The 27,625-nt window shown below is 38.7% G+C and overlaps 2 protein-coding genes across 9 annotated transcripts in view; both read right to left on the bottom strand.

Moving 5' to 3' along the window:
* Positions 1–50: 50 nt before the first annotated feature.
* On the bottom strand, positions 51–4,991 carry LOC106962039 (uncharacterized protein C6orf118). The gene is made up of 10 exons (XM_015056190.1): positions 4,891–4,991; positions 2,751–3,082; positions 2,529–2,651; positions 1,717–1,776; positions 1,235–1,359; positions 1,100–1,149; positions 618–802; positions 483–536; positions 320–381; positions 51–234 (listed from the first exon to the last, which is right to left on the bottom strand). The coding sequence occupies exons 2-10, from the start codon at positions 3,078–3,080 to the stop codon at positions 186–188; spliced, it is 1,038 nt and encodes a 345-aa protein (XP_014911676.1). The 5' UTR covers positions 3,081–3,082; positions 4,891–4,991; the 3' UTR covers positions 51–185.
* A 2,926-nt stretch (positions 4,992–7,917) lies between these two features.
* pde10a (phosphodiesterase 10A) overlaps positions 7,918–27,625 on the bottom strand; it is a 53,040-nt gene continuing 33,332 nt past the window's right edge. For 3 of the 8 annotated variants that reach the window (XM_015056184.1, XM_015056185.1, XM_015056181.1), the window contains 20 exons: positions 26,277–26,305; positions 24,680–24,803; positions 23,291–23,340; positions 23,056–23,196; positions 21,670–21,825; positions 20,867–20,917; positions 20,292–20,350; positions 19,646–19,697; positions 19,190–19,332; positions 18,096–18,188; positions 17,735–17,921; positions 16,379–16,521; positions 15,372–15,455; positions 15,138–15,288; positions 14,883–15,038; positions 13,536–13,708; positions 13,336–13,447; positions 13,042–13,122; positions 11,712–11,800; positions 7,918–10,494 (listed from right to left, as the gene is read on the bottom strand). In XM_015056184.1, coding sequence (XP_014911670.1) covers positions 10,395–10,494; positions 11,712–11,800; positions 13,042–13,122; positions 13,336–13,447; positions 13,536–13,708; positions 14,883–15,038; positions 15,138–15,288; positions 15,372–15,455; positions 16,379–16,521; positions 17,735–17,921; positions 18,096–18,188; positions 19,190–19,332; positions 19,646–19,697; positions 20,292–20,350; positions 20,867–20,917; positions 21,670–21,825; positions 23,056–23,196; positions 23,291–23,340; positions 24,680–24,803; positions 26,277–26,305 — 2,174 coding nt within the window. In that variant the 3' untranslated portion in view covers positions 7,918–10,394. Of the gene's footprint in view, positions 10,495–11,711; positions 11,801–13,041; positions 13,123–13,335; positions 13,448–13,535; positions 13,709–14,882; positions 15,039–15,137; positions 15,289–15,371; positions 15,456–16,378; positions 16,522–17,734; positions 17,922–18,095; positions 18,189–19,189; positions 19,333–19,645; positions 19,698–20,291; positions 20,351–20,866; positions 20,918–21,669; positions 21,826–23,055; positions 23,197–23,290; positions 23,341–24,247; positions 24,336–24,679; positions 24,804–26,276; positions 26,306–27,625 lie in introns of those variants that run through there. The other 5 variants (XM_015056186.1, XM_015056182.1, XM_015056187.1 and 2 more) reach the window with 3 other exon arrangements.

Raw genomic sequence — 27,625 nt, 5'->3', positions numbered from 1 at the left:
CAGCTCTGCAGTCACATCCCTAGGATGTTTCCACATTTTGACATATCTTAAAATAGATTTAATGTATTTTATTCTAATTTCCCATGATGCACCAGCACCAAGAAGTGTGTAATTCTTGGTGCTGGTGCAAAGGATAGGTTTATTGTTTCGTTCTGTTACAGAACGAAAGATGCAGGTGACTGAAGCTATTCGCCGTTTGTTTGGAGATCCCTTTCTATCTCTTTCCACAGCATCCTGGGGGGGAACACAAGGAGGAAGATGATCATAAAGAAAAGAAACAAACCAGTAACATGACACACGTATGGAATATGCCACATACCGTCTGATGACCTCTATTGGCTTCTCTCTGTCTAACACCAAAGTGATGTTGTTCTGTAGATCCTTAAAATAAAGGGACATGTCACAGAGTGAAGCATCCTGCTGTATCTAATAATACTTAAATTTATAGTCAGAGAAAAGTAAAATACTAAAAGCTGTCCTGCCTTGCTAAGGGTCCTTAGACGGTCATTTGAAACTATCAGATTTATTGTTTCTGCCTGGAAACACACAACATGCTCAGTTGTGCTAATCAAGAGGTTTTAGAGAAGGACATGGTGGATCTTTTTATCTTTTAGGACCTGTAGAGCTTTGAGTTTTCGTTCAGTGGCCGCAATCGCAACAGCACATGCCATCCTTTCATGGATCTCCTCCTCTAGATGTTGGATCTCCTCCAACACGTTCAGAACCTGAAGTTTCCTGACCTGGACGGTGTCGCTGTCGTCGATGGGCATCCCGCTGTCCTCTTTTCTGGACAGGGATGTCTCTGTCCACACACAGAAGGGGCAACATGCGTCAATGCAAAACAGGGAATAATAACAGGTCTGTGCTTGAACACATGCACCACTACAGGTGGTCTGAATGCAGTGCCTTGTCAGTGATACTCTCTCTTTACATGTGTCAATACAATAAAATGAAGAGAAAATTTTTGGCGTGTGAGAACCTGATAAAATGCATGTTGAAAATAACCATGTGTACTTCCTGCAGGAGACTATATAATACAACATATTTTTACATGCGGTTTACCAATGATGATGCATGCAAATGTTGCTATCAGACTCACTCCTTCTGCTACTGCATTCATCCGGAAAGTTCTTTAGCTCATCTTGAGCTCTGAAAAAAAAGAAGAGAGAATAGAAAGCGTTAAACTAGAAATTATTTTTCAGGTCTTCTGTTATTAAGTAAATCACTGCAGTACCGTTTATTCTCCCTGAGAGCGCTTTTGGCCTCTTCTTCCAGACTGCAAACCCCTTTTTCTGCACCCTCCACTTCCTTATCACTGACCATAAAATAATCGATATCGCTGACAAATGGCTGCAGCGGCTGCAATGCAACAGACACATCGACAAATAAAGCAAGTCAAAAGACAACTGGAAGAAATACAGACCCTTCCATTCATGCACATCCAACTTGTTCAGGTCTGTCACATAAAACTCCAGTCGGATATTCTAAAGTTTGTGGTAAAATGTAAAAATGTTTGAAAGGCAGGAATACTTTTGCAGGGTATTGTACTTTCATTGAGCAGTTTTTCCCTCATCTTAACTTCTTTTCCCTCCATACTTCAGAAATACAAATATATTTTTCATTATCTTTGAAACTGCCTGACCAAGAAAAAATGAGTTTTGATTTATTTATATTGTGTAGCATGTAATTTTGGACATTTTCTGCGTTTATATTTACCACGTTATCTTGTGAGGAATGGGTCTCCATCATGTGATTGATGTATAAATCATATTCAGTCTGGAAGAAAAAAAAAACATTTTACTTAATAATCACACTTAATTTGTCCAAATATGATGCTTTTGTCAGCTGTAAGCAGAAAATACCAAACAGTTAGATTTACCAAAATTTGTTAAATGCCAGAATATTTGGGAATAATGTTTTTTTGTTTGTTTTGTTTTTATTTATTTTATTTTTTTTTACATTTTCTCTAATTCCAAAGTTTGCATATATTTGATCAGTAACTGGGATAACAGCCTTTTAAACTATCTTACAAATTTTCTGGCAATCAAATCAATAAACGCTAAAGCTAAAGTAGCAGAAAACCAACCAATTCTGATAAGAAGAGTCATCTAATATCTAATATCTAGCTGACCAAATATTAGTGCCTGTGTTTTTATCTGAGCTTGTATTTGTATTTTGACCCTGGCTGGATCGTCGGAGAACGTTTTCATCCAGCTCTTGTCATCCATCCGTCAGCCTTGACAGTAAATGAAACAATCGCTTCCATTGGAACAGAAACATTAAAATGCAGAGTTGTGCAACGCTGTCATGTGGAAAAAGAAACTTCCATGAAATGATACGTTTCCATGTGAATGAGCAGCGACTGCGCGGCTGCCCTCAGAAGTCCTGCTCCCTGACACATGAAGACCAGGTTCCGGTGGTTGCTCTACTTGCGCTCGCTACACCGGGGACTCACTCTCTCTTGGCTCGGATACATCTGACAGCACATGCTAAAAATGTGCAAGTGGGTACAGAGGAAATGGAAAAACCTTGATTTCCCTCAGGATGCGTCCAAATACTGGCAAGTCTTCACATACATCATCAAAGACGTCACTGAACACCGCAAGGCGGTCTCTGCTGGGCCAACTCAGTCCTGACAACTTCTTCAACTCCTGAGTAAGACAGGAACACATACACACAAAGCTTTGGCAAATAAAAGTGTGTGTCTGTGCCTGGTTTCCTAATGTCATGCTTTTGGTGACTGTTTTCACCTTTCGCAGTTTCCTCTCGTACATTTTAGCATCAACTCCCACCCTGTCGGCAGTGGGAGCCGTCTCTTCCCTTGTGCCTGCATGTGACGAATAATCTGTGGCCTGATCTTGTTGTGACCTCAAGACCTCGGAGTCTACAAAAGCAGCGCCGGAGGTGTTCTCTTTTTTCCTCGCAGAGCCCAGCGACTGTGCCTCTCTTTCCTCTAGACTCTCTTCTTGGCCCGGGGAGTCAGTGAGGATATCTGCTTCCCGAGGAGCCTCAGCAGCAGGCTGCGCTCCTTGGACATCACTCCCCAAATGCTGATTTTTCTGTTCAGAGCTGTTGGACATGGCTGTGAGGGTAAACACATTGTAAAGACAGAGAAGTAAAAGCATCTGATGTATAGATTTTACCTGAGGAATATTACATTTTCAGTTGCAGAGAGATTCAGCTGAAACTAACTCCAGTACGAATACTTAATGGATTCCCAACTTACATTTAAGAAGCTAAATCAAGTTAAATAAGAAGCAACCTAATTGGCTTTTACCATGTAAGAATAAATATCTAAAAAAATGTCCTGTAGCAGATTTCTTCTGTTTATTTTATTTAATGTTTTTTTTTTTTTTGGTGAATTGTAAATATTTCAAATTATCAAACAAATTTCAATACAAAGCTATAATGTGCAGTTTTCAAATGATTATGTAACTTATTCAGGGACAAAAGTAATCCAAACCATAATGACGGGGAATTATTTTTCTTCATCACTGAGGAATTTTGTTCACCTCTTCTTTGCAGAACTGCTTTAATTCGGACACATTGGTGAGCTTAAAAAAAAACCAAACAATTATAACCTATCATATTTAAGTATAGATTTTGACAAGACAACATTTAAAATCTTAATATGGTGTGAAGCTACGCTTTGGATCATATTTTACCTTAAAAATCTGACATGGAAGCTCTTTCTCCCTAATCTCTTTATAATATTTAGACAATAAACATTGAGCATAACTGAAGAAAGTGTTGTCTGCTTTGTTTTAGATGTTATCATGTGACCTTTGGGATGAGTCGACCGTAGACCCTTGGAACTATTATTTTCAGCCGAAAACTCCTGGGAAAGTTCACAACTGTTCCAAGTTTTCTCCATATGTGGATATTGTCTCTCACTGTGGTTCACTGGAGTCCCAAAGCCTTGTTAGAAATTGTTTTGACATCCTTTTCAGCCTAATAGATGTGAACAACGTTGTTTTTAATCTGTATATGAATTTCAGGACATAATCCTTTGCTATTTGAAACCCTTTAGTGACATGTTGCGGGGAGACGGGTGTGGGTTTGTCTTGATAAATTTAATTCAGCAAACCAAAATAAATAAATTAGAGTTAATTCAAGATTTGACCCAATGTGCAGCTTCTTTTCAACACAAGTATAGTTTGTTTTTTAAGCTAGATAATTTAGTGACTTTGTACATTTGCTTAGATTATCTTTGCTTGATATTTTTTTTTTAAATTTGAAACTTTTAAGAGGAAAAAAAAGCAGAAGCACATTTTTTTTCATAGCTATACAAATCACTAAAGAATATGTTCAATATAACACGTTTTCCAGATAAATATAACAACGTGCTTCTCAATAAAGCACAAACAATACAGTAGAGCATCAAAAAGACTAGAAAATTTCTGAAGAAATTTAAACGGGACCTGCCAAAGTGTGCCCGTCGGTTGGAACCCAGCGTTCTGATGCTACAAATTAGCATCAATGCTAAAGTAAGCTACAATGTACCCAATAGCATGTGGAGAGTCAAAAGCATGTTGAGTAACATGGACTTATACCATTCAGTATGTTGAAATTAGTGTACAAGTTAAAATGAGCCAAATAGATAACATTTGCCTAAATGCTGTCAGTAACATGTGGGGCATCACTAGCATGTTGCCTTCATTCAGTATACTAAGCGTGGCTAATAAATAAGAAAAATAGCTAAACGACTTTTTTTAGGGAAAAGGCATTAACTGTGACGGAAGAATAATAAATAAATAAATAAATAAATATATAAAGAGACATTCTATTATGTGTAGAACAACAAAGGCAGTTGCTGCCCTTCCCTATGTAATGCTATGGCAGGCCCCAATTAATGTTTTTAAGTAAATAAAAGAAAATTTCTAGTTGTACCCTCGTCCAGGAATCACGACTGGAAACAAAAAAAACTTCAGCTTCAACGCCAGGAGTCTGTGATTTACAACGGTTCCCTTGGCAACCAAAGTACGTCATACCCGCGTTGCGTTCACTGTCTGGATGATCGTCGTACTGGGGAGCTTTTTTAGAAGCTCCGTTTAATTAGTTTTATCTCTCTCCTGAGGATAAAACTACACCTGAAAACTGAAAGATATACTTCATCTACTGAAGTTTGGGATGAAATTACATTGTCCCAGTTAAATAACATCCAAACACTCAGTCATCATTCCCAAAGGAAGCGGTGTTAACATACTGCACTATGGTTAATATTATGATTTAAGAAATGTGCAGGCCAACATTGTACACTAATTTAAATCCCAGGTGTTACAGGTTTATAAATTGCTGTATCTGAGCGTTATTAATTTAGTCATGGGCCAGCAGTAGCGGAGCTGTCTAGACCACCAGAATACCAGATGTGTTCTCTATAATCACCTAAACATAGAAGCTGTGAACTTCAACAACTGTCCTCTATTCGTCCTTATTTTTCCTGTTAAATTACATTTCCTTCAAGCAGTTAAAATTCAATATTTACCAGACAAATTGCGTAAACTTATCTTACAGGAAAAAATTTGATTAAAATCTCCCAAATGCATTAAAATACCTTCTTAATTTGGTTATTTACGATAAGTGTATTTTTGTAAGTCTTACGGGTCACATAAAGTGGGGAGAAGGGGATGGAGGAAGAGGAGGAGAAAGAAAAGAGGCCTCAGGGCCTGGAGTGACCAGAATAGGAAAGCAGATGGCAAAGGCTGAACACATGTTCAGCTCCAGTGAAATGCATCACACAGGGGGTTAGTGTTTTCTGTGAATCTTTCTATCATCTAATATCTTTTAGTGTAAATAAACCATTAAAAAGTAAAGTTAAGATCAAAGACATTTTGCGTTGGAATTGGAAAATCCTGATTAAAAATAACAAATCTTCCTGTAATAAACATGTCATTTCGAATTGTATTTTTGGATTTATTAATAGCTGATTTGACCTCACAGAGTACTGATACGAAACTATGAGGTCTAATTTAAAACAAAATGTAAAAAAACAAAACAAAGCATTAGATAAACTAAAATGCTGACCTAAGAAACTTGTTGAGCCTGCAGTTGTTCAGGTTTAGCTAACCATAATTAAGACTCTCCTCCCAACCCTCTTCATAACCTTATTGAAACACTCCACCCTAATTTCACCCCCATATTCACTCCTCCTTCCAAAACCTCCTTATAACCCTCCCTACAATCCAGACCCTCTTTGTAATCCTCCTTTCAACCATAATTCAGACTCTCCTTGTCCTTGTAACGTGCCTTGCAACCCCAATTCCAATCCTAATTCAGACCCCTTCATACACTAACTCCAACTTTAATTTGAACCCTAATTCACTCATTCCAAGACCTTCTTAGAATCCTCCTTATAACCCTCCATACAAGCCTAATTATAACCCTCATTCAGACCTTCTTTCCAACAAAAAGCACTCCCACAGCATAATGCAACTGCCACTATGACTCAGATAGGGGTTCATATCTTCCCAGATATGTTCAGTGATGACCTCCTTTTACATATTTGCAAAACTTCCAACGTGTTTTCCCCCAAAATTTTTTTTTTTTTTTGTGGCTTTCCTTTCACCGGTGTCTTAAGGACCAGATTTATAGAATACAAAAATTAAGACAGTCATGTTTTTGCTCTTTTGATTGATTAGAAAAGCCTTAAATTGTACCGAAAAAGATTACATAAAACAGAGCGTTGGACCTCTTGAAAATAACGTCAATTCATCCAGTCACAGCAAACAGAAAACAACGAACAACCAAGATTAAATAGTCTCACACATTCTCTTAATTCACTGCTCAGTTATTAAATAAACTGTGCAGTGAGAAGAACATGAAGAGAAAAAAAAAGATCTGCAACAGAGAGACGTTTTTTTTTTTTTTTCCAAATATGTATTTAATAAAAGTCATTTGGGCTACGGCTCTTACATTTACAGTTGAGACATTCCTCAGTTATTCTGGGTAACAGTAACATGTCTAGACTGTTTAATTTATCTTAATGTTTACTTTGTACAAAACAAAAAAGGCAAACATTATTCTTCTTTGTATAAAAAATATAAGTTAATTTAAATTTAAATCTAATTAAGAAAATAACAATAGTCATATAATAATAATAATAATAATAGTAATAATAATAATAAGGATGATGATAAAGATCATAAGCTAAACATAGTGCAGACAATGGGATATAACTGGTGCTGAAAAGGAGGAGGGACAGTGCAGTGACTTTATAATGTCTGATGGAGATGGAGTGATTAAAGGAGGAAGGCGTTCACACACACGCACGCATACACACACACACACACACACACACACACACACATGAAAACCTAGTAAGAAAGTGCACGACTGCCGTTCCATTTAGCACCATCAGAGCTTACATCTCTTCCTAGATTGTACACACTACTCACCTATTTCGGCAAATGAAAAGTCAGTATATATAAATATATATAACTTCAGGTAAGGTGCATGCTAATTGTTGCTCTTGGTTGAAGCTTACTGGAAGCAACTCTGAAAAGTAAGACAGTAGGATGGATCACATGGAGGAAACTGATGGTGCATACGAACCCACGCAGCGACACCCAGGATCTGCAACCAATGAGGACATTCATCAAAATGATACATTCACCACACTCAGGGGGGGGGGGGAAGGGGGGCTGCAGAACCAGTCGGACAACAACAAAACAAACACACACAAAACAAAACAAAAAAAAAAACAACATGAAAGATTTGAGCAGACACTTGAGTCTGAAAAATGAATGAGGACAAAACGGTTTGTCTCTTGGAAGATCTTGGAAACTTTTTTAAGAATCCAAACGCATCTTCTAGTTTGATTTAGGAAAATTAGTTATTTCTCTCTACAGCCTGTGTGTCACACAGTGGCAAAAATTCAAACAACACTCATGAGTTACAATCCCAGAGACACAATTTAACTTCGTTGAAATCATAGGAAGCCTTTAATGGTGTTTGTGATCGTTTGGTGTTATTCCTGCATGTCCATTTAAAAGAATAGAACGGTTGTTTATGTGCTTTCTGAGGTGAAATACAGTTGTGTTCAAAATAACAGCAGTACATTATCCCTTAATGAGATCTCTCCTTGTTTCTGGTAGAAATCATATTTCTACATGGCAAATAATGCCGTAGTGGATGTAGGAGAGCAACAACATCAACAGACATGCATTGTGTTTGATGACATGTTCAAAATAAAATGAGTGTAAAGAAGTGTGATCATTCAAGAACTTCCAAAAATTAAGAACGACACAGTTTGATGAAAAAGTCAACAGGAGAAGGGAAAACAGAAAGGCATAGAAAACGACAAGCTGTTTGGCTAAAACGTTTTCTCAACTGTTTTAAAATTGAAACCAAAACAAGAAATATGGTTAAAAATGGGGAAACTACCAGTCCAAGGCATCAAAGAAAAGCCAAAAAAGCCACGATTCATGAGCAAGCCGACTGATCAGCTCCAGTGTGATCTAAAAAGCCGTCCGTTACCCGTGAGAACAACTACAAGATGGCTACTGAGGCCATCTTGAGGCCAGAATTGCAGTCTGCCTGTAGTTGTAGCAATGGCAGCGGAGGAACAAAGTTGTCCAGTCCGTTTTGGTCACGCTTCCAAATATTAAATTAACATTTAAAAGCCGCTTCGTTCGGATTGGCCCTTCTCTCTTGCAGGTAAGAAGATAATTTGCAGGTAATTTCTGGTAAGCTTCATTGCATAGAACCGGCAAACGTTAGCAATTGGGTAAAATTTAAAGACGGATTCCACGCCTCCAGCCAGCTTTTACCAGGCTACTAATCTGCATATTAAAAACATTTCAATCTATTGCAAAGACTACATTCAAATGAATAATCTCTAATTTAGAATCTCTTTGACACAAATGCCAGAATTTCATATTTTTTTTTACAATTAGTTTGCAATTTAAATAAATCCAGGAGGTAAAAAGTCAACAAAACAATAACTCCAGAAGCAGTTCTAACTGGGCAGCATTTGGATTTCTAACCAACAGTCCAAAACCCGGGAACTTCATCTGATGGAAAACTCATTGAGTGACATCAAATGTGCAAAACTGAGGAATGCGGCCTGATTGGAGTACCTGTTCACAGGTGGTAGAAGTGGGTCGGCTCCATGCAACATACGCAGATGTGAAGGAGTTTTCAGAAACAATGGAAGCGCAGCTAAGTATCAGAAAAATCTAAACCTTTAAGCGTGTTCAATCTATAAAAGGATAATAGAGAAAATATTTTGTTTTAAAGGATCTTCTTTCCGTCTGTTTCCGTAGAATGATTCTAAATTTGGTACGTTTTTCTGCATATTTTGATTCTAAATTAAATACACCATGTTCCCAATGAATTTGTATGTATGGAGGGGGAAAAAAGCTATTAAAAGAAATTTAGAGCGTCAGTCTCCTTTTTTTTTTTTTTTTTTAAACACACTGCTTTTACTTTGAACACAAGTGCAATTTATAATGCGGTAAAGGAGAAGGGAGTACAAATTACTGATTATGCAGTCTTGGCTTAAAATAAACGAACAGGGTTTGGATCCTGGTGATCAGAAAGATGTTGATGCAGCTGGTTCCTAAATGCTGAGGGGTGAGGAGCTGCAGGGACCACCTCACACTTTAAACAATGTGACTCTCTCATGACTGTTCACCAACGTCAACATCACAGTTCATCCATGTTTCTAGGGGGATTTCTGCAATCTCCACATAGAACAGGCTGTGTTTATTCAAGTACTGCAAAGGATATTTGCTAAAAAAGAAAAAAAAAAAAGAAAGTAATTGCAAACACATTCTAATGTCCGCCTTCTCAATAAGGTGTCGCTACACCAGACATCTGCTCTACACATTCCTTCTGTCTCTGGGAATAACTTGCTGAAGTAGTGCACGTGCAATAAACTCAACACAGAAGGCAAACAGTACCATCTCAAAGGAGCCTGAACTGAAAAGCAAAATTCACATATCCTAGCCTGTTGAAGGTCTAGAGTAAGGCCTCTTCAAATACAAGACCATAACAGGAACAAGTTCAAATTAAGGAAAACGACAAGAAAAAGCCAAAAATAATAATAATTAAAACAATAACAAAAACCAAAAATAAAATACAGGAAATGACTCAAAGGCCGTTCTATCAAATAGTTTCCCAAGCTGAGAAGACGCAGGGTGATGGGCTGAGATCCCTCCCCGACCGATGTCTGTCAGTCTCTGGGATCGGTGAAACCGTCAGTGTGGACACCTCCGTCACCCGATGAGGTAACTGTGTGTTTTTCAAAAGTCAAGCCGCTTTCAGCGTGTCAAACTCCTGCAGACGCAGGCCGTGGTGCCTCCCCGTCTCCTTCACCCCGTCGTTAAATGTCTAGGGCCGTGGCAGGATTCACTTCGCATGTTTCTTTGTTGGGTCAGAGACCCCTTTGGTAGTCAGTTGTCCACCTTGACGGGGCCTGATTCACTGGGCCGGCTGGGCAGAACGTCCTCCTCCTCCCCCCGAACTATCTGCTCCCAATGATTCAGGTTCTCCCTGGAAACAAAAAGGGACCAGAGCAGAGAAAACACACTTTAGTCTGCTTTAGAAAGCGATTAATACCCCTCCATCCATTTTACACTGTAATTCAATGTATTTTATCTGGATTTTTATGACAGAAACTAGCATATAATTGCAAGAGGGTGCAATTTTATATATATATCAAAAATATTTTGGACAATCCTGATCATCCTCTTCATGAGGCTGTCATAGATAAACGGAGTGTCTTCAATCAGAGGCTTCTTCAAATTTGCTGTAATACAGGCTGCTACATAAGATCCTTCCTATCCACAGTCCAAATGTATCCAATAGAATACATTAAACTTAGTGGTTGTAAATTGAAAAGTTGTGGAAAAGTTTTAAGTATATGAATATTTAACTAAAATTAATACCTATTAAAGCATGATCATGCACTACCATAATGCAAAAATAATCTTAAACCTTTGCTGAACTTCTTCAAATAGCGCTAGCACCTTTAGCACCACTGTAAATCATTAATCGTGAAAACTAGCGGATCCGTAATGAAGACGACCCCTCCATTAATCCATCCTAAAGGACGCGTGTAAGAAGCGTCACGGCCGTACGCTGCCATCCTCCTCGGCCAGCCGGCCTGATGCAGTCTGCACGTCTTTGGCAGATCCCAGCATGAGCTGCAGGGCTCCGTGGGGTCTAGGCCCGCTGCCCACCCAGAGCCGGGTGCTGACGTACAGCCGGGGCTTAAACATTACACTGCTCACTTTGTTTGCATTCCCCGCAGATCAAGGACACATTTTAAAACAGCAGCAGAAGGGAGAGCGAATGTGCAACTCGACCCTGTTTGAAAAGCAGTAATAACAGCCGTAAATACATTCTTTACGCGCTTATTGAACTTGAAGAGGAGAGCTGCAGCAGTCAAGCCAGTGCATCACGGTGGGAGGAATGACAGCTTTGTTTTTTCTTATGGGTATTAAAAAAAGTTGAGGCATTACGCTGAGATAAAGCAGCTGGCATACTTAGAGTGCTCAGAATGTGCATTTTTATAGTGCTCATACTCCTTAACAGCTTTAATCTATTGTGATGGATCAATTATCTCTAATCTCTCTCAGAAAGACAATATTGTTTAATGAAAGGTCCTGACCGCTGCTTTTTGAAATTCTTTCATTCCTAAATATAGCTCATTCCATCAAAAGTAGCTCATAAACCCCCCCGAAAAAAAACCCAAAAGAAAAACTTACTTGCAGGCATTTAGGAGTGGACTAGATGGAGGGAAAAGCTCCGTAAGTGTCGTGTAGCATGGAATTGCCACACTGTTGTAGAATCCCACCTTCGAAACGAAAGAAAAAAGTAAAAAGCAACTTATTTGTTGCTTTTGTACAATGAGCTTCAGGAATAGTTTGATGACTTTATGCCAAGCAACAAGTTACTCTGTCATATCTGCATTGTTGAACCTACTTATAAAGAAGAAAAGAGAAACTGAATCCATGGCTAAATCTGAAAACTTAATAAATGATTCAGCAATTAAACAAAAATGGTTTTTCCTCAGAAATATTAAAACGTCTTGTGCCCTTCTTTTGGAGGTGAGCAAAACTTACAAGGCTATTTATGTCTCGTAAAGAAGTAAATAAGTAAATAAGATATGCTGTAATTAATTTGGGTTTTCATTTGAACAAATACATGTGGATTTATTTTAGTGAGGTACAGACAAATTCCTCTTTCTCTGAAGATGAATGTTTATTTTTTGATTGTTAATGTTTACGCCTTACTGGTTAGAAAGATTTTATTATTTGACTCTAAATTGGTTGATCATTAATGTGAATATAGCAGAAACAGTAGATCTAAACTTGCGTATTTAGTGTGCAAATGAGGAAAATTAAGCTTTAAATGGGTACAATTCTGACCTCTAGATGGCGACAAAGTGCTTCTGACATTATAACAAGTATGTGTCAAATATGTTTCAACAGGCATTAGGGGGAACAATAGGCCTCCATGCTTCTCTGTGGTTTTTACAATGGAGTATCAGAGCAATAGTAATAAAAAATAAAATTATGAGAATAAAGTTATAATAATATGAGAATAAAGGATTACTCTCTGATTTAACTTAGGTTCAAAATTAATTGAGCAAGCCAATAGTGGAGGTTCTTCAAAAATATATTTTTGCATATTATGGTGAATGGCAGTACGCATACTGCCACCATTCGACACAAATATTTGTAAAGAATCTGCCATTTGTGTTGTTAGTGACAACAGCTGTCTGTTCTGAAACATCTTAGTCTGGGAAGTTTTGTCCAAAAATATTCAGTTTAAAAGTTTTAAAGTTCTATTTATTTTTCAAATTGTCCCTTTAATGCCAACAAAAACCCAAATTCAAATATGGTCTGCAACTATTTTCTTAAAATAGTATGTTAATCCTGTTCCGCCTCTGCCATTTGTGCTTCCCTCTCTCCGCAGTCTTATGTTTACAGACTAAGTTCCCACCAGAGCATGCATGTCTCTTTGTGTGTGTGTGTGTGTGTGTGTGTGTGCGTGTGTGGCGTACAGCACACATATATTCTGTGCTGGTCTTACTTGGCCCTGGGGAACCTCGTCCTTCTTGTCTCTGTCCATCATAGGGATCGGCTGAATTCCGATCTTCTTCATTTCATCTCCCTGCAGAGGAACAAACCAACAAGATACCTTTTATTTTGTGCATACTGCGGTAAACCTCCTGACCACCTGACAGTTCTATTTTGGGTGATTGGGGTTGTAGGACATGCAAAGTTGCAGCACTATTTACAAGCAAGAATAGAGGCCTGACTGTTAAAACTGGAGGCATGATCGTGACACTGAAACTTTTTGAGCTCAAACAGTATCCCACTGTACCTCAGCCCAGAACTCAGCATAGATGTCGTTAGCTGTGAGTCGTGTGACTTGCCACCGCTTGGTAACAGAACACAGGTCACATGCTGTCATCATCAGACCAATCACACGGTCCCTGGAGGGGAGCAGAGCCTTGTTATATCCATGCAGACGGAAACGAAAGCGGCTTTTAAGGACACTCTTTCTGGGACTGGCATCCTGACCTGTGCGAATGGTTGTTCAGGTCCAAGCCGCCGGTGGTCAGGAGCTCCGTCAGCTGCTGGTGGTTGTTGAAGTAGAGGGCGAGGTCGGTGGCGATGATGGCCTTCCGGATGATCTCCAGCACCTGCTCGTACTCGCTGGAATTCAGGTTGGAGAAAATATTGTGCCCTTCCAGCTATGAAAAACAAAGAGATCAATAAAAAAGCAAAAGCTCCACTTATGAGGCGTTCAGCTCAGCTACACTGCAACACATTTTAATCACAGGTTCATCTAAGCCCCAACCAGTGGATCATTGAGCGCTAAGAATGAAGATCTTGGTAACGGACTGTTAATCACATTTTTATCCAAAAAGAAAAAAAAGACAAGAGAAACTTGGGAGAAATGCCAAATTGATAATCAGTATGATCAAAGAGTTGCCTCAACCCTTCAAAGTGATTCAACAAAAGAAAATAAGTGAAAGGTCAAAGGTTATGGATGCAAACGTGAAATGATCTTTGCTCTTTGATCCAGTATGAGATCATCTCTTTTGTAGTACCACAACCAAACAGCAATCTCCAAAATTATTGCCACCTGCAGTAAAGATGTGCAAAAAGTTGAAATGTCCCCGTTAGAATTTTGATGCTTATTTCTGAGCTCTTTTTTTTTTTTTTTGCTCTGCCTTTTCGTCTTGAGGACCTTTATATAAAAAGACACACAAAATACTTTTTTCCCCCAGACTTTTTGGCAAGATGTGATTATGCCAATGTGACAAAAAATAATTCTGGATTTATAGCATTTCATATTAGCTTTTAGCATGGTTAGCATTACTAAAACACCTATGTCTGATGTTTGTCTATATTCCCTTAAAGACCGTGGATCCTTACCTTAACTTTGTGACTCAGATTTCCAAAAAGCTGTCAACATTTTGAAATCAAACATGCTCCATAACAGACATGTTGAAAGCTCAAAAGGAAAAAAAAAACAAAACATAGCAACTTTGATGTACTGTGTGGTCTGCCACTATTTTCTTTTCTTTTTCTCTCTCTCTCACAGAATTTAACCAGGTGAAGCTACAATGGGTTTTGTCTAGAAAATATTTATAGACATAGAAGGTTTGTTTTCATCTTGGATGCAAATGTACAGTGTATATTCGTATGTACAGTTTGGACTTAATTACTGCTGTTTTGAGTCTGTATGCTCCAGTTAGTGATTAACCAATTACTAAATTAATTGAGAATTATTTTATAATCAATTCATCACGATAAATCTGATTAATTGCTTCAGCCAAAATCATTTCATATAAATTCTGATTATAATAAACTGAGAGATTTTAGTTAGAGTGCACCGAGCGTATCGTAGAGGAGCTCTACCTGCAGGATGGAGACAGTCTGGGAGAAGTGGTGCTGCTCCATGGTGGAGGTGGAGTACAGAGCAGCCAGTGGATGGTCAAACTTCTGCAGGTATGTGTTGCTGTAACCTCGATGGTCCAGGTCGTGACACAGACAGGCTACCAACAAACCCTTCTTCTGCAAAAGAAGGAGGCTCATTGGCAAGAAACGAAAGCGGCTAAAATTGAGAATTAATCTTAATTGTTGGCTTTCTTATAAGCCAAGCGAGACGCAAACCTCTAGCTCAGTGAAGATCCCCGTGGTTTTTTGCAGGATGGCGAACATGCAGTGCGCCACTGTGACCGCGTGCTTCCAGTTGTGGTAGGGCACACGGCGGTAGTTTTTCCGTACCGACATGGTGAATCTGCAGAGCTTCTCCAGCTCAAAGCTGAACACACATAGAACATAAAAAAAAGAAAAGATTACCCAGAGAATTAGAGACTAACAACGTCCTTCCTTCTGTGGCAGTACCTGGACTTTCCACAGGAGCTGTGAACCATGTAGATGAAGACGGCCGGCCAGATCTCCTCAAAGGGACTGATGTCAAACTGGAACCTGGAGGAAGACGTAACATGATCAGCATGTGAACTCTCATCATTTTGTTCACAAACATCTGGCTTACACACAGAATCAGGTTTTCATCCAGTGGCTTGCAAAATATTTCTTTTTCACACTGTCACATTTCAACCACAAACTTTAATGTATGCTACTGGGGATTCATATGACAGACCGGCACAAAGTAATCAAAAATTATGAAACAGAAGTAATAAAAATCTGAAAAGTGTAGCATGGAGTTTTCCTAAGCCCCCCTTACTCCGACGTTCCTGAAAAAAAAAAAAAAAAAACATACAGTGCAATGCTTTCAGAAGTCCAGCTGTTCAAACGGTTATCTGAAAATGTAAAGAGTCTGGCACAATATTTCTTTGTGTTCTACTTCGTCGTCCATCTAAACTAGGACTCTGCAACCTTCAACTCCAGAGCTGCAAGTGATCTAAACTGACATGCTGGATAAAGAAGACTATTCATCAAAGAAACACTTAACAGGCCTTCTGGAGAACCTGAAGGGAGTCGTGCTATATTGTGAAATACGATGGTGGCAGCATCATGCTGTGAGGGTGTTTTCTTAAAGCAGAGACAGGGAAGCTTGTCAGAGATAGAAATAAATGCAGGGCAATCCTAGAAGAATAAAAATGTTTAACAATCTGGCAAGACCTGAACATTTCCGTTCACATTCAATCTGGCCAAACTTGAGCTGTTTGCAAACATTTCCATTTCTTGATGTGCAAAGCTGCTAATGCATGCCACCCTCTTCAGATATTTATCTGTAAAAGTATTTGAAATCCTTTCCCTTCCATTTCACAATAACTCGCTACTTGATTTTGCATCCCATAAACTCCAAATAAAACAGCAAAAAGCGTGGCTGCAACGTGAAAACGCTCCTTAAGGTTTGAATGGCGAGAACACTCTTATTCACTCACGTTTCAATTTCTTTGTAAATGGGTTCAGGAAGGTTGAGCTGGCTGAGGGTCTTCCACTCCTCTGATGTGCAGATGCTGTGATAGGACAGCTTTTCCATCGTCACTCTGTAGATGCATTCAGAGTGCCGGATCCTGTGGTACATCTGGAGAGAGACAGCGGCGAGACCGCAGCGCGGGAATCACTCTTTAAAATGTCAACACACACGCTGAACACTCGAGAGCAGTAAATGACACAGAAACCCTGAGCATGATGTGAAACTCTTCATGCGTCACTGCTGTAATTTCACTAAAAGAGGGCTTTTTCCCCCGGCCTCCCTCAACATCTGGTTTGTGTCCCTGTCCCCCCGCGCAGACAAACGGGCAGTGGAAGCGGCCAGGTACAGGCGCCCAGGCCCCGCGTAAATCACCGCGGATCAGGAGCCGGCCAAAGTTACGTTTCCTAGAGACGTGGGGCATAAATCACAGCCAAACATAAATCCTGTCACTGGACGGATGCGAGAGAGCGGTCGTCTTAAAATATTAACATCCCGCATCAATTTTAAAACCAACTTTGTGACGCCGCTCCCTGCGTAAGCATGTCGCACGGAGCCGACAGCGACCCAGGTCCCGCGGTGAGCGGACGCTTTGACAGACAGACCACACAATGCAGTGGCTGGGAGTTTAGCGTTGTTCAAAAAGATAATCGTCACTTTTTATCCATATTTCGAGGTAATGGACACTACAAATAGAAACTGCAGTCTTGATTGTGGAGGGAAATTACAATTGCACAGTAGCACGTAAGCTGCAACAAACGTAAAGAGTGGAGAACGCTGAGGGTCAGCTGACAATCACCACCGATCTGGACTGTCACAGATTATTGTATCGCTTGTCATTTATTGTGAAAAATGTCTCATCATGATACGAATTCTCTTTTATCATCGTCACGATAAATTTTAATTAATGATGTTAAAGAAAAAACTAAACTAGCAGTATTATCAGAAATGTTTTTACTATTTTCCCCACTATTGTTAAACAAATAGTGGGCAATCAGTAAATTTAAAATTATTATTAAATAAAGTTGCTGTGTCCAGTTTAGTGATATAAATCTCACTTTTTAAATATGTGGCATCCTGAAAAATGGGAATATTTTTCGAGAACGATATTTGTGTTTGCTGTGCCATGCATTTACAGTCATACAGTTACCTACAAAATGAAGTATTAAATAGTTTGTTTGTTTGTTTTTTTACCATAATTTTTAACGTTATCACAATAGTACCACAAAATATTGCCATAAAATTTTAAGTCCATATCTCCCACCCCTTTAAGAGATTTTTAGGTATTTCATCAAAAACATTTAAGCTTGTGTGGGATACTCACATTTGCACAGTGTAAGGCCAGAGCACAAAAGACAGCAAACATCTTAAAGTTGTTCTCATCGGTTTTAGTGAAGGCACTTCCGCTTAGCTTGTTCACCATCTGCACCACGCCGATAACAGTCCCCCTGCTCACAATGGGCATGCACAGGATGTTCCGCGTGGTGTAGCCAGTTTTGAGGTCTACCTCTCTACCGGGGAGCAAATGCACAGAGAGAAGGCATCAGTTTGACCTTTAACTCCATGTTGCTTACAGGTTTTAGACAAGTGGGTTTTGTTTGTGACTCTAAGACATTCCAACTAGTTAGAATACAATAACTTAATGATATTTAAACAATGAGACGATAAAGAGAGCAGTGATTTACCGGTTGAACCGTGGGTCTGCATAGGCATCTGGGATATTTAAGACTTCCCCTGTCCGAGCTACTTGGCCAGCTATTCCTTTGTCTATGGAAAACCTGCAGAGGCACGAGATGGGAGAGAGGAAGCATTTATTGGATAAACATTATGTTAAAGAGCTATATATGAACAAATATGATGATATTCTACAGTAAAGTCAGGTATTATCTGAATGCAGTATTGATATATTCAATATATTGTACAGAGATTTTATGGGACAATTATTTTTGTTAAATCCAATATGGCCGACAGACAGAAAAGCATGCCAACCGACCCGGTCCCTCCTTCTACTGTAGACATCAGACATCAGACATCAGATAACCCCTAAAGAACAATACTACTGATGTCTTTTTCAAATAATTACTTTGTATTTGGAGAACATTACAATTTTTTGCAAATTTTTTTTCCTACCTTTTTTATGCCTTAAGAAAATAAAAAAAGGAAATAAATCCTGACACAAAGGATCATAATTCATGCATGAAAGGGTTAAGGGTGGATTTAATATTTAAATTTTGACCAGACCATTAATCACACCAAAAGGACATTAAAGTTTGTGGTTGTGGTGTTAATATTTTTACAATACTGCAAAAACACAAAACCTTGTCTGGTGTTTTTGGCCTAGTTTCTAGTGTAAATATCTGACTGCACTTTAAATAACTCAAAACTAGCATGTAAGTTACTTTCAACAAGGTGTGGGAGTTGTTTTAAGTCAATAATTAATTTATCAATAATTCCTGATGGAAAAACAATACTAGTTTTAAGTGAAATAATCTGCCAGTGGAACAAGTGGAACATTTTATAACTTATAATATGAGAAAAATGCTTAGTAAGATTTTGTGTTTTTGCAGTGTGTTGGTCAAAAACACAATCACCCCACAAACACATTAATCTTTGTGGTTGTGATGTTAATATTTATGAAGTGACTTTTTTCTCACTTGCTTTTACCACAAAACATTAGTGATTTAAGTGCAGGAATCTGTCTTTCAACATATCTAAAACATAAAAATACAAATCTGAAAACCACTTCAGAGTTAGAGTATAGAATGAAAAGGTTATAAACCTTATTTCTTTTGTTTTCCTAAACACAGGTTTGCCTTCCTTCTCCTCCCCGATGTCGAACAGGTCAGAGTACAGTTCTTTGTTGCTGTGATCTACCTGGAAGAGCGCACATCTGTCTGCATTCACCAGGTTTTTTGCATATATCTGTAAAGCAAAAGAAGGGGCGCATCATTTTACAGATGGTTAAACCAACAAGGAATCATCAGTTTAGTTTTAGTGACTAACATACTACTGGTTTAATCTTTGTTGGCAGAAATTGAACAAACTGTTTATTCAAAGTTGATCATTTTACAGTTTCAATCTGATGACACCCAAGCAACAATTTCAGCCAGATGAGGCGTTAGAGGAAGAACTCCCCTCAAAATAATCATATTTTATTGGTTATAAATATTTTTACAGAGTCAATTTCCCTAATATAGATGTAAAGAAAAGCTGATGAAGCATAAGTCAGACTCACCATAATATGTTCAAGTAGAGAATCTATTGCCACAATGTTATCAAAGTATGTTCTGTGCAAAAAGGAAACAACACATTGAGATGTTTTAACAAACAGAAAGCTCTGCTGACTTTCACATTAAAATTGTAAATGCTACAATCCTACTTAAGCTAATCCACATTTTGTTGTGTTGTAGCCACAAATTTCAGAGCTTTTTATTAGGATTTTACGTGACACACCAACACAAGGTTGGTGTATTAGTACAACAAATAAATGCACACCACTTAGATTTTCTTATTTTAATTTGCAAAGACAAAATTATTTTTTACCGCCATGATTGACTTTGTGTTGGCCTGTCACATAAAAATCCACCAAATATACACAAGTTATATATACAAGTTTGTGGTTGTAATGTAACAAAATGTGGAAAAGCTTCAGGAGTATTAATATGTTTGCAGTGCACTATGAGCTTGTTAAAATATAATTATTACTCCTACTGCGAAAACACAATGTTTATTTAGGACTTGTGTTGTCGTGAATGCAGTTAAATCGCTGCCACACATGAAAGCATTTCCAAATTTTAGGATCATGGTGTAAAAGCAAACTTCACAGGTTTTCACCAGCTTTCATTGAGAGTTACAGAAGCAGATCTCAGTGCAGCTCTTACTTTGACACATCTAGTAGGAAGTCATTAAGCTCAGTCTGTTTGGCAAGGCCTCTGCACATCTAATAAAGAAAAATAGGTCAGGATCAGACACACAGATGTATGAAGAACTTTTTCTTTTCTTTTCTCAACACATCCAGCACGTTCTGTAAGCGAAGTGGTTCACTGTCTACAAACAGGCTCGCGGGCTATCTTCTCGTGTCTGTAACAACGGAGCGTGTCGGCAGCAAGCAGCGCTTCGGCGCTAACCGAGGCTCAGAGGTCCACTGTGGCCAGAGCTGCAGTGGGACGCTGCTCCTCTGGGGTACTATGTTATCTTTTTCATAAAACATAATGACGTCTCAGGGGAGATGTTTGTTGAACGCATGGTCTTGTTGATTGGACTGGGCACACTGACAACCCGGTTCCTGTACACAGTGGATTTCCCCAGTGCAGAACCAGAACAAACAATGTCATCCAGAAGCATAATAAACGGTAGGGTACACCTTGTTGCCAGAGGCTCAGGAGGAGAACTGCAGCACATCTGTTAGAGGGGGCAAGCTCAAATTCAGATCAGGTCTGTATGCAGGCATGCCTACCTGTACTTGATGAATGGCAACAGATGCCCAAGCTAAATTTGCTGTTGCAACCTGCAAATAAAAAAAAAAAGAAGGTAAACTTAGTTTTAAAGTTCTGGAGACAGAAAATCAATAAATTCAAGCCACCTAGACACATTTTGACAGTTTTTTAAAACAGTCACAATCAAGCTAGCTCTCTCACAAATTCAGTGCAGCTCTGCATACTCAGCTAAAATCCTACAAAAAAGCGTCACATCCTTGCTGTTCTGGTTTCTGCTTACAGAGCTTTAATGTTTCGCAGATTTATTTGGAAAAACAAACAAACTGCATGCAACCTGTGCAGCTGCAAAGGTAGTGGAAAAATGTACTCCCATCAGGATGTGGTGTAAATGAGTCTCTGCTTCATTGTGAGAGCTATAAAACCAACAGGATGAAGTGGCAAGAAGTCAAATCGAACTCAAACATGTTAATCTAGCCTGCATGGGTATAAGATTTGAGTCCATTTCAACATATATGATTCTTTTTTATTACCTTTTATTACATTAAAAACATTTTAACTTTCTAAAAATCTTAAAACTTTCAGCAACAGCTTGGATATTAAAAGTTACAGCTGTGAAACACAATAAAGCAGTCTAATCATCTCAAAGTTATAAATATTTGCAATAGACGTCTAGTGAAAGCTGTCAGTATTTAAAATAGCGCAGCGTTTTTATGTTGCTCTTGGCTTCAGCCCTTTTCTACTAGGATCTTGGGCACATTTCAAGTCATCCTGCTTCAGCCTTATTTAAAAAGTTGCAGGTGTGCTTGTTCTGATTTGGGCTGACCTCTTGGTGTCTTAGGTTGAAAGGCTCCCTGCCCCAGTGCCGATGCAGCTCCAGGATGGCGATGAGGTCCCCAATGGCAGTGAGGACGGGGAGACACAGGACAGAGTGAACATGGATCCCTGAGTCCTGCCCTGTGCCGTCTGGAAATCGCTCGTCCTGCAAACGCAGAGAGACCCGTCCAAACGTCTACCCAACTAGACTGCATGTGTGTTATAACAGTGCATCATAGGAAAGCCTACAGCCATGCACAAAAATGTGACTTGCATTGTGCATTCAACTGTTTGGGTTGTTTGATTGACTTGTTTGCTGAGATTTGTTTAGACTGGTGGATTTTCCATCACAGAAGATCTCTGTTGATATTTTCTTCCGGAATCTGTTTTAGAAATTTTCCTGTTCAGACTGACTTCAAGCTGAAAAAGTCCCTGGTTTGTCAAATTCTGTTCTCTAATCAAAACAGGCAAAGTAGCCAGGAAGTCGCAATGAAAAGAAATACAGACATCATGTTTTCTGCCTATGGTGCAAAAATATTCATAACCTCTGAAACGTTTTTACAAATTTTGTCACTTTGCAATCACAAAATTGATTATTTATTATTAGGATCTGATGTGATGGACCATCACAAAGAAGTGGATAATTGTGAAGAAGAAGAAAGAAAATTCATAGTTAGTTTTCAAAGAAGAAAATGCATTTGTATTCAGCCCCTCAGCAGCTTGGAAATGGAAAAAATTTGCCCCTTCATCTTTGCAAAAACTAGCCAAAGCTGTCAGGCTGCATGAAGATCGTTTACAAAGCACTATTTTTAATTTTAAATCTTGTCATTGATTCTCAGATGGATTTGGGACTGAATTTGATCTAAACCATGTTTAGTAGCCTCAAACGGGTTTTCTTGCAGGATTTCCCTGTTTTTTAGTCACATCCAACTTCCTCTCTACTCTGTCCAGTTTCTCTGCACCTGCTAAAGGAAAGCAACCCCCACCATGATGCTGCCACTACTGTGTTTCATAGTGGAGACTGTATTTTCAGGGTGATGTGTATTGTTGGTTTTATCAAACGGTTCAAATTTTGATGTCATCTGATGCGCACAACTACACGGTTTGTCGCAAACTGTAAACGGGACTTTGGTGGCTTTCTTTCAACAACAAACATCTTCTTGCCACTCAGACTTGTAGAGTGGTTGTTATGGTTATCACATTCAAAGATTCCTCTTATTGATCTATTAATGTCTGCAGCTTCTTGGTTTCTCCTCTGATTAAATCTCTTGAAGAAGTTTGAAACCCTTGGTGCTCACCTTGCTGCTCTACGGCAAACAGTTTGGCGACTAAACTATCAATATTGTCAAATTCTGATTAGTGTGACCTCATTCTGGTTTAAAGAGAGCTGTCGTACCCCCATGATGTCCTCCACTAGCAGTGTTTTGCGAGTCTTGGCAACGTAAGCGGCAATGGTTGTCCCGTATGAGATGGGGCCAGACGGGACGAGGCTTGGACGGCCATCCTTGGCCCCCCTTGGAGTGTATAAACATAAACTCTGTTAAGAAAAAAAAAGGAAAAGTAACAATAGATAATGAGAAACATACAGAGAAAGAAAAGGTAACTTTAATGAGTAAATTCGATCAACTCACATTGTTGCATTCTCCCAAGAAATAAAGTGCAAAACTATCAGCTTTTGTTGCTGCAGAGAGAAGACATACATGTGCTTAGATGCAGCTTACTTCAGCAGTTTGCATTCTCAGACATTTTCTCCAACGATTAAGGACCAGGCGTAGACAAAAAGCATAACAAGGAGGCAGCTGCAGTCGAATCGTCTAACAATGGCCAACATAGCAACAAGTGTACTCTGACCGAGGCTTTCACTGCCTTCCAGTTCATCTCACTCCCAGTCCTCCTCTCCAGTCCCATTTCACACTCAGATATAGGTCATGTTATCATACAATGTGACATCAGAGAGGCGGCTGCAGCACATAATACTCAGATCATCAGGAAGTTAGAGAGTGATTTGCTTTGGGTGAACTGGCATATTTAGTTCACTTGGAAATATTTAATCACTATTGTATGTGTGTTTCTCTCTGTTAGGGATAAAGTGGTTTACCCTGCACATATCTCAGCCACTGACCAAGCTACTTTTGTCGTTTTCCACACCACATATACTTTAGGTTTTTAGTCATCTAGTCAATACCACAGTTATGATCTGGCACAGCAAACAGAACTGTCAATGTTTTCTTTAGACAGACGTGTGACTCTTGTTTACCTCATGTAATAGATGTTATCTGAAGTCTTCAGTGAGTGTGACTTTAATCTTAAAAAGCATATTTCATCATATTTTAGACAATGCAGACATGACCTGCAGTTTTGCCTTTGAGTAAGAATGCAGATCATCTCTGCAGCAGAAACTACCCTAATGCTTCCTGAATTTTTGTTTTTTATCTGAGCTTTTTTCAGAAGTGGTCATAGAAGGTGTTTAAATCTCTGTTGAGAGTACTGGATAGCTAGGTCTCATTGCTACTGCTCCCAGATATCATTTCTCTCTCCTCCGTCTCACTGGACAAGTCGACGTATAAATCTTCGCCTTATTAGCTTACTTTCCAGCTGGAACTTGGCGATCACTACTGTCATCTTGGGTGGCCATCATGTTTATGCACTGATGCCCAGACTTCATGTTCCATACATAATGCTGGTTTCTTTCCTTAAAGCTAAATATTTATTGACTCTGGAGGAGGAAATAAATGTAAGTATCATGTTTTACAAGTCTGAACACAACTAAAAAGGAAAGACGTTAAAAATAATATGAAATATGGACTTTAATGGCTTCTTCAGAGTTATTTTTAATCATAAAAATCCCCCTCTAGTATTCTGAGTGTTTGACCCCAAGTTCATTGAGAAATGTTTATCCAGGAATTTGTCATAAACACGCAGATTTTTTTCCATCAGAAAAAAAAAATCTAGCTGTTCTCTGTGACATTTTGTTGCAGCATTTGTGTAATAAAGTTTAGTATGTATTTATATGCTTTTACCTGTTTTGATTATGTTGGACAACTCATAGAGCAGGAGTTTGTTGTCTCCTCCAGTGTCCAGCCGCTGCTCCATGAAGCTGTTCAGTTCATACACCACACCCTGCATGTTTGTGTCCTGGTACTGCTGGACACAACACAAAACATTAAAAAAATGGAAACAACTTGCATTTTGTGGCACATATTGATTTATGCACTTCATAGAAAAGGAAGATACTTTGTTTTTAAACTGAGAGAAAGAACATTTATCTTTTTGCCAATGACCAAAATATTCTCCTCCACGACTCGATGACATTCCCTCTCACTGCTGCGTTTTAGCTTAGAGATCCCCAGTGGCTCCAGAGAAGGTCATAACACCCACAGTTCTGACTGGAGTCCTGACAAGCCTTGCTGCAGAGCCTCAGCTTTAAAACCGTCACCGTGCAAAAAGACAAACCTCCGGCCCTTTTTACGAGGCCAAAGAGATGTCTATTTCTGCGCCTGCAGAGAGGGTGAGGACAGGACAGCAGGGAGAGTGGTGCACTAGAAAGCATCCCCAACGGGACGCTTTCTGCCCTCCCACATCCTGTTTGCGCAGACGTATGGATGACGCACTGAGGGGTTGAGGGGACCTCATTTATTTTCCTGTGTCATAAGTTTATTCTACAGAGGTGGACGGCTCAGATCCCCGGATGTGACTGGGAAAAGGTGCGAGTTTAGGTGGGACACGGGGGAGAGTTTTTTTTTCCCAATTTCTTTATGGCTAATTAGTTATAATAAAATGCACATTGGAGTCTTCGGCATTAGAAATGCTTGTTAATAGTTAGCATCATACAGTAAATCAGAGCCATCCTGTACATAATAGAAGAAAGCACTGGACCGACAACGATCCGTTTGTTTGAAAATGTTTCAATTAAATTAACTATGGCATGTTAAACAATATAAAATCTGAAAAGTGTGGTCTGCATTAGTCTTTAGACTCTTTTACTCTTCCACCTCTAAATAAAACATAGCAAATCACATAAAAATCTGTCTGTTCTTTAAAGGTCTCAGCCGTTTGTTAGAAAACATTAGCAAACAGCGTTGCGATAGGTTAGCAAAGACCTGACAGGCCAGAGAGACGCTAATTAATAAAAATTAGAATCAGCTTTACTGACCATGATTGTGTGCACAAACAAGGAATTTGATGTTGGTTTGAAGTGCTCACTGCATACAGACACCAAATATAAATAGATAATATTTAGAGGAATAAAATAAAGGATAAAAAGAACAGTATGTACAGCTATTTGTTTTATATATATATATATAAAGAAAAGAAAAAGTGGAATATGTTCATTTTGTTTCACAGCAGAGTAGCTGACTGCTCAGGCTATAAGGTGTTCATTGTGTTCATCAGAGAGGCAGCCTGGGGGAACAAACTGTCTCTGTGGGGTCTGGTTTTTGCAAATAGCACTCTGTAGCGCCAACCTGAAGATAAAAGTTTAACAGTTTGTGTCCAGGATGTGTGGGGTCTACAGAGAGGTTAGCTGCCCCTTTTTCTGAATATAAACCCACACAAGTCCTGGATGTAATAATTTAATTTAATAAGTAAGTTAGGTTTAGGTATAATACAAAAACTTACCCTGCTGACTTCTTTAGTTGATGTGTCATCTATAAAGACAAAAAAAAAAATGTTAACAAGCTGAGTGTTTAAATATGTTACTTAATCATGTGATTTATTTATCTTTTATCTGTTTAACTGGTATAATCTATGTAGAAACCAACCAAAATAAAATGTACCAACAGTTATTTGAGTATAATTTGCTGTCTCACATACATTTTCTGCAAATTTTCAAACAATTGGCAATGTTTCAAAAAACAAACTACAAATATTGACAATTTAGCTAAAAAACTTTTGAACATTCTGTGAGGCCCAGGTTTCTTAACCTCTTCGAATTGGGAGAGACAACAGACAATTCCATTTCTGGAGGGCAAATGTGTTAACACGTGGTAAATGGCGACAAAAGTTTCGGCCTTTTTGCACATTTTTGCCAGCAGTGCCCATAAACATGCAGGGTGGTGCAAAGGTGAATTTATGCCATTTAAACTAAGACAAACTCAAATTTCAAAGATGTTTGAACCAAAACGTCAAAACAGCTCACACCATTTTGCAAGATGTAGTCATTTAAATCGTTAATATTAGCCACCTGTTGTTGCTAAACACAATAATCACCTTAAACTACCAGGACATTTTGTTTTAGATGTTAGAGATTTGCTCTTGATTAGAAGTTCCTCTGAGCAGCTGTTAGCTCGACTACTCTATAAAATAGTTTTCTCTTATTTTCCAGGCAGGGTTTGCTCCTACTGTTGCACTTCATGTAAAACCCATTACAGCTCAATGTTCAAAACAAGCATCCTTCAACAGAATTATTAACCTATGTCATTCAGGTCTTTTCTCATCTACAGCTGTTTATTATAGCTGCCAGTTTCTTATAGTGTCATCTAATAATCCTAATAAATGTTTATCCTAATCAAAATTCTAACAGTTCAAGCTGTTTTTTGAATTAAAAATCTCTGAAGCTGAACATTCATGTGTCTTGACTATTTGAAATCTGGGTGTGTGCTTTTCTGCAAATTAGCACAATGATAGATTGCAGTGAGCTGACAGCACAGGCTGTAAATAAGCAAAAGCCCATATGTGGTCCTCCCAACAGTAGTTGAACTGAAACATTTTGAACAAAACCAAAAAGTGTGCAGTTGCAGTACGACAAAAAATATACCCAACCAGATTTTGTCACAAATTTCACGAACTGCAATACACAAACTACGTATTGCACAAATCAAGATTGTCATCTTGTGTCTGTCGACGGAGATAAAACTCTGACTTCATCTGTTTAGTTCACTGTATTGAAAGTGATTTTGTAAAATTTGAGAATGTTTCACAGTCGCAATCAGCTGATCAAGCACTTTTAACTCTTTCTTATAAATAAG

Source organism: Poecilia latipinna, unplaced genomic scaffold, assembly GCF_001443285.1.
Source record: "Poecilia latipinna isolate Pla-1442-1.1 unplaced genomic scaffold, P_latipinna-1.0 Scaffold1362, whole genome shotgun sequence".
Lineage (NCBI taxonomy): Eukaryota > Metazoa > Chordata > Actinopteri > Cyprinodontiformes > Poeciliidae > Poecilia > Poecilia latipinna.
This window is presented reverse-complemented; position numbering and strand designations above follow the sequence as displayed.

Bases quoted from the DNA above. Each gene is read 5' to 3' on its own strand.
- LOC106962039 (XM_015056190.1), bottom strand. From the start codon at position 3,080: ATGTCCAACAGCTCTGAACAGAAAAATCAGCATTTGGGGAGTGATGTC. The intron at 1,150-1,234 runs GTACTGCAGTGA...CTTTTTTTTCAG, and splicing joins GCTCTCAGGGAGAATAAACG to AGCTCAAGATGAGCTAAAGA. The intron at 235-319 runs GTATGTGGCATA...GTTCCCCCCCAG, and splicing joins CCAATAGAGGTCATCAGACG to GATGCTGTGGAAAGAGATAG.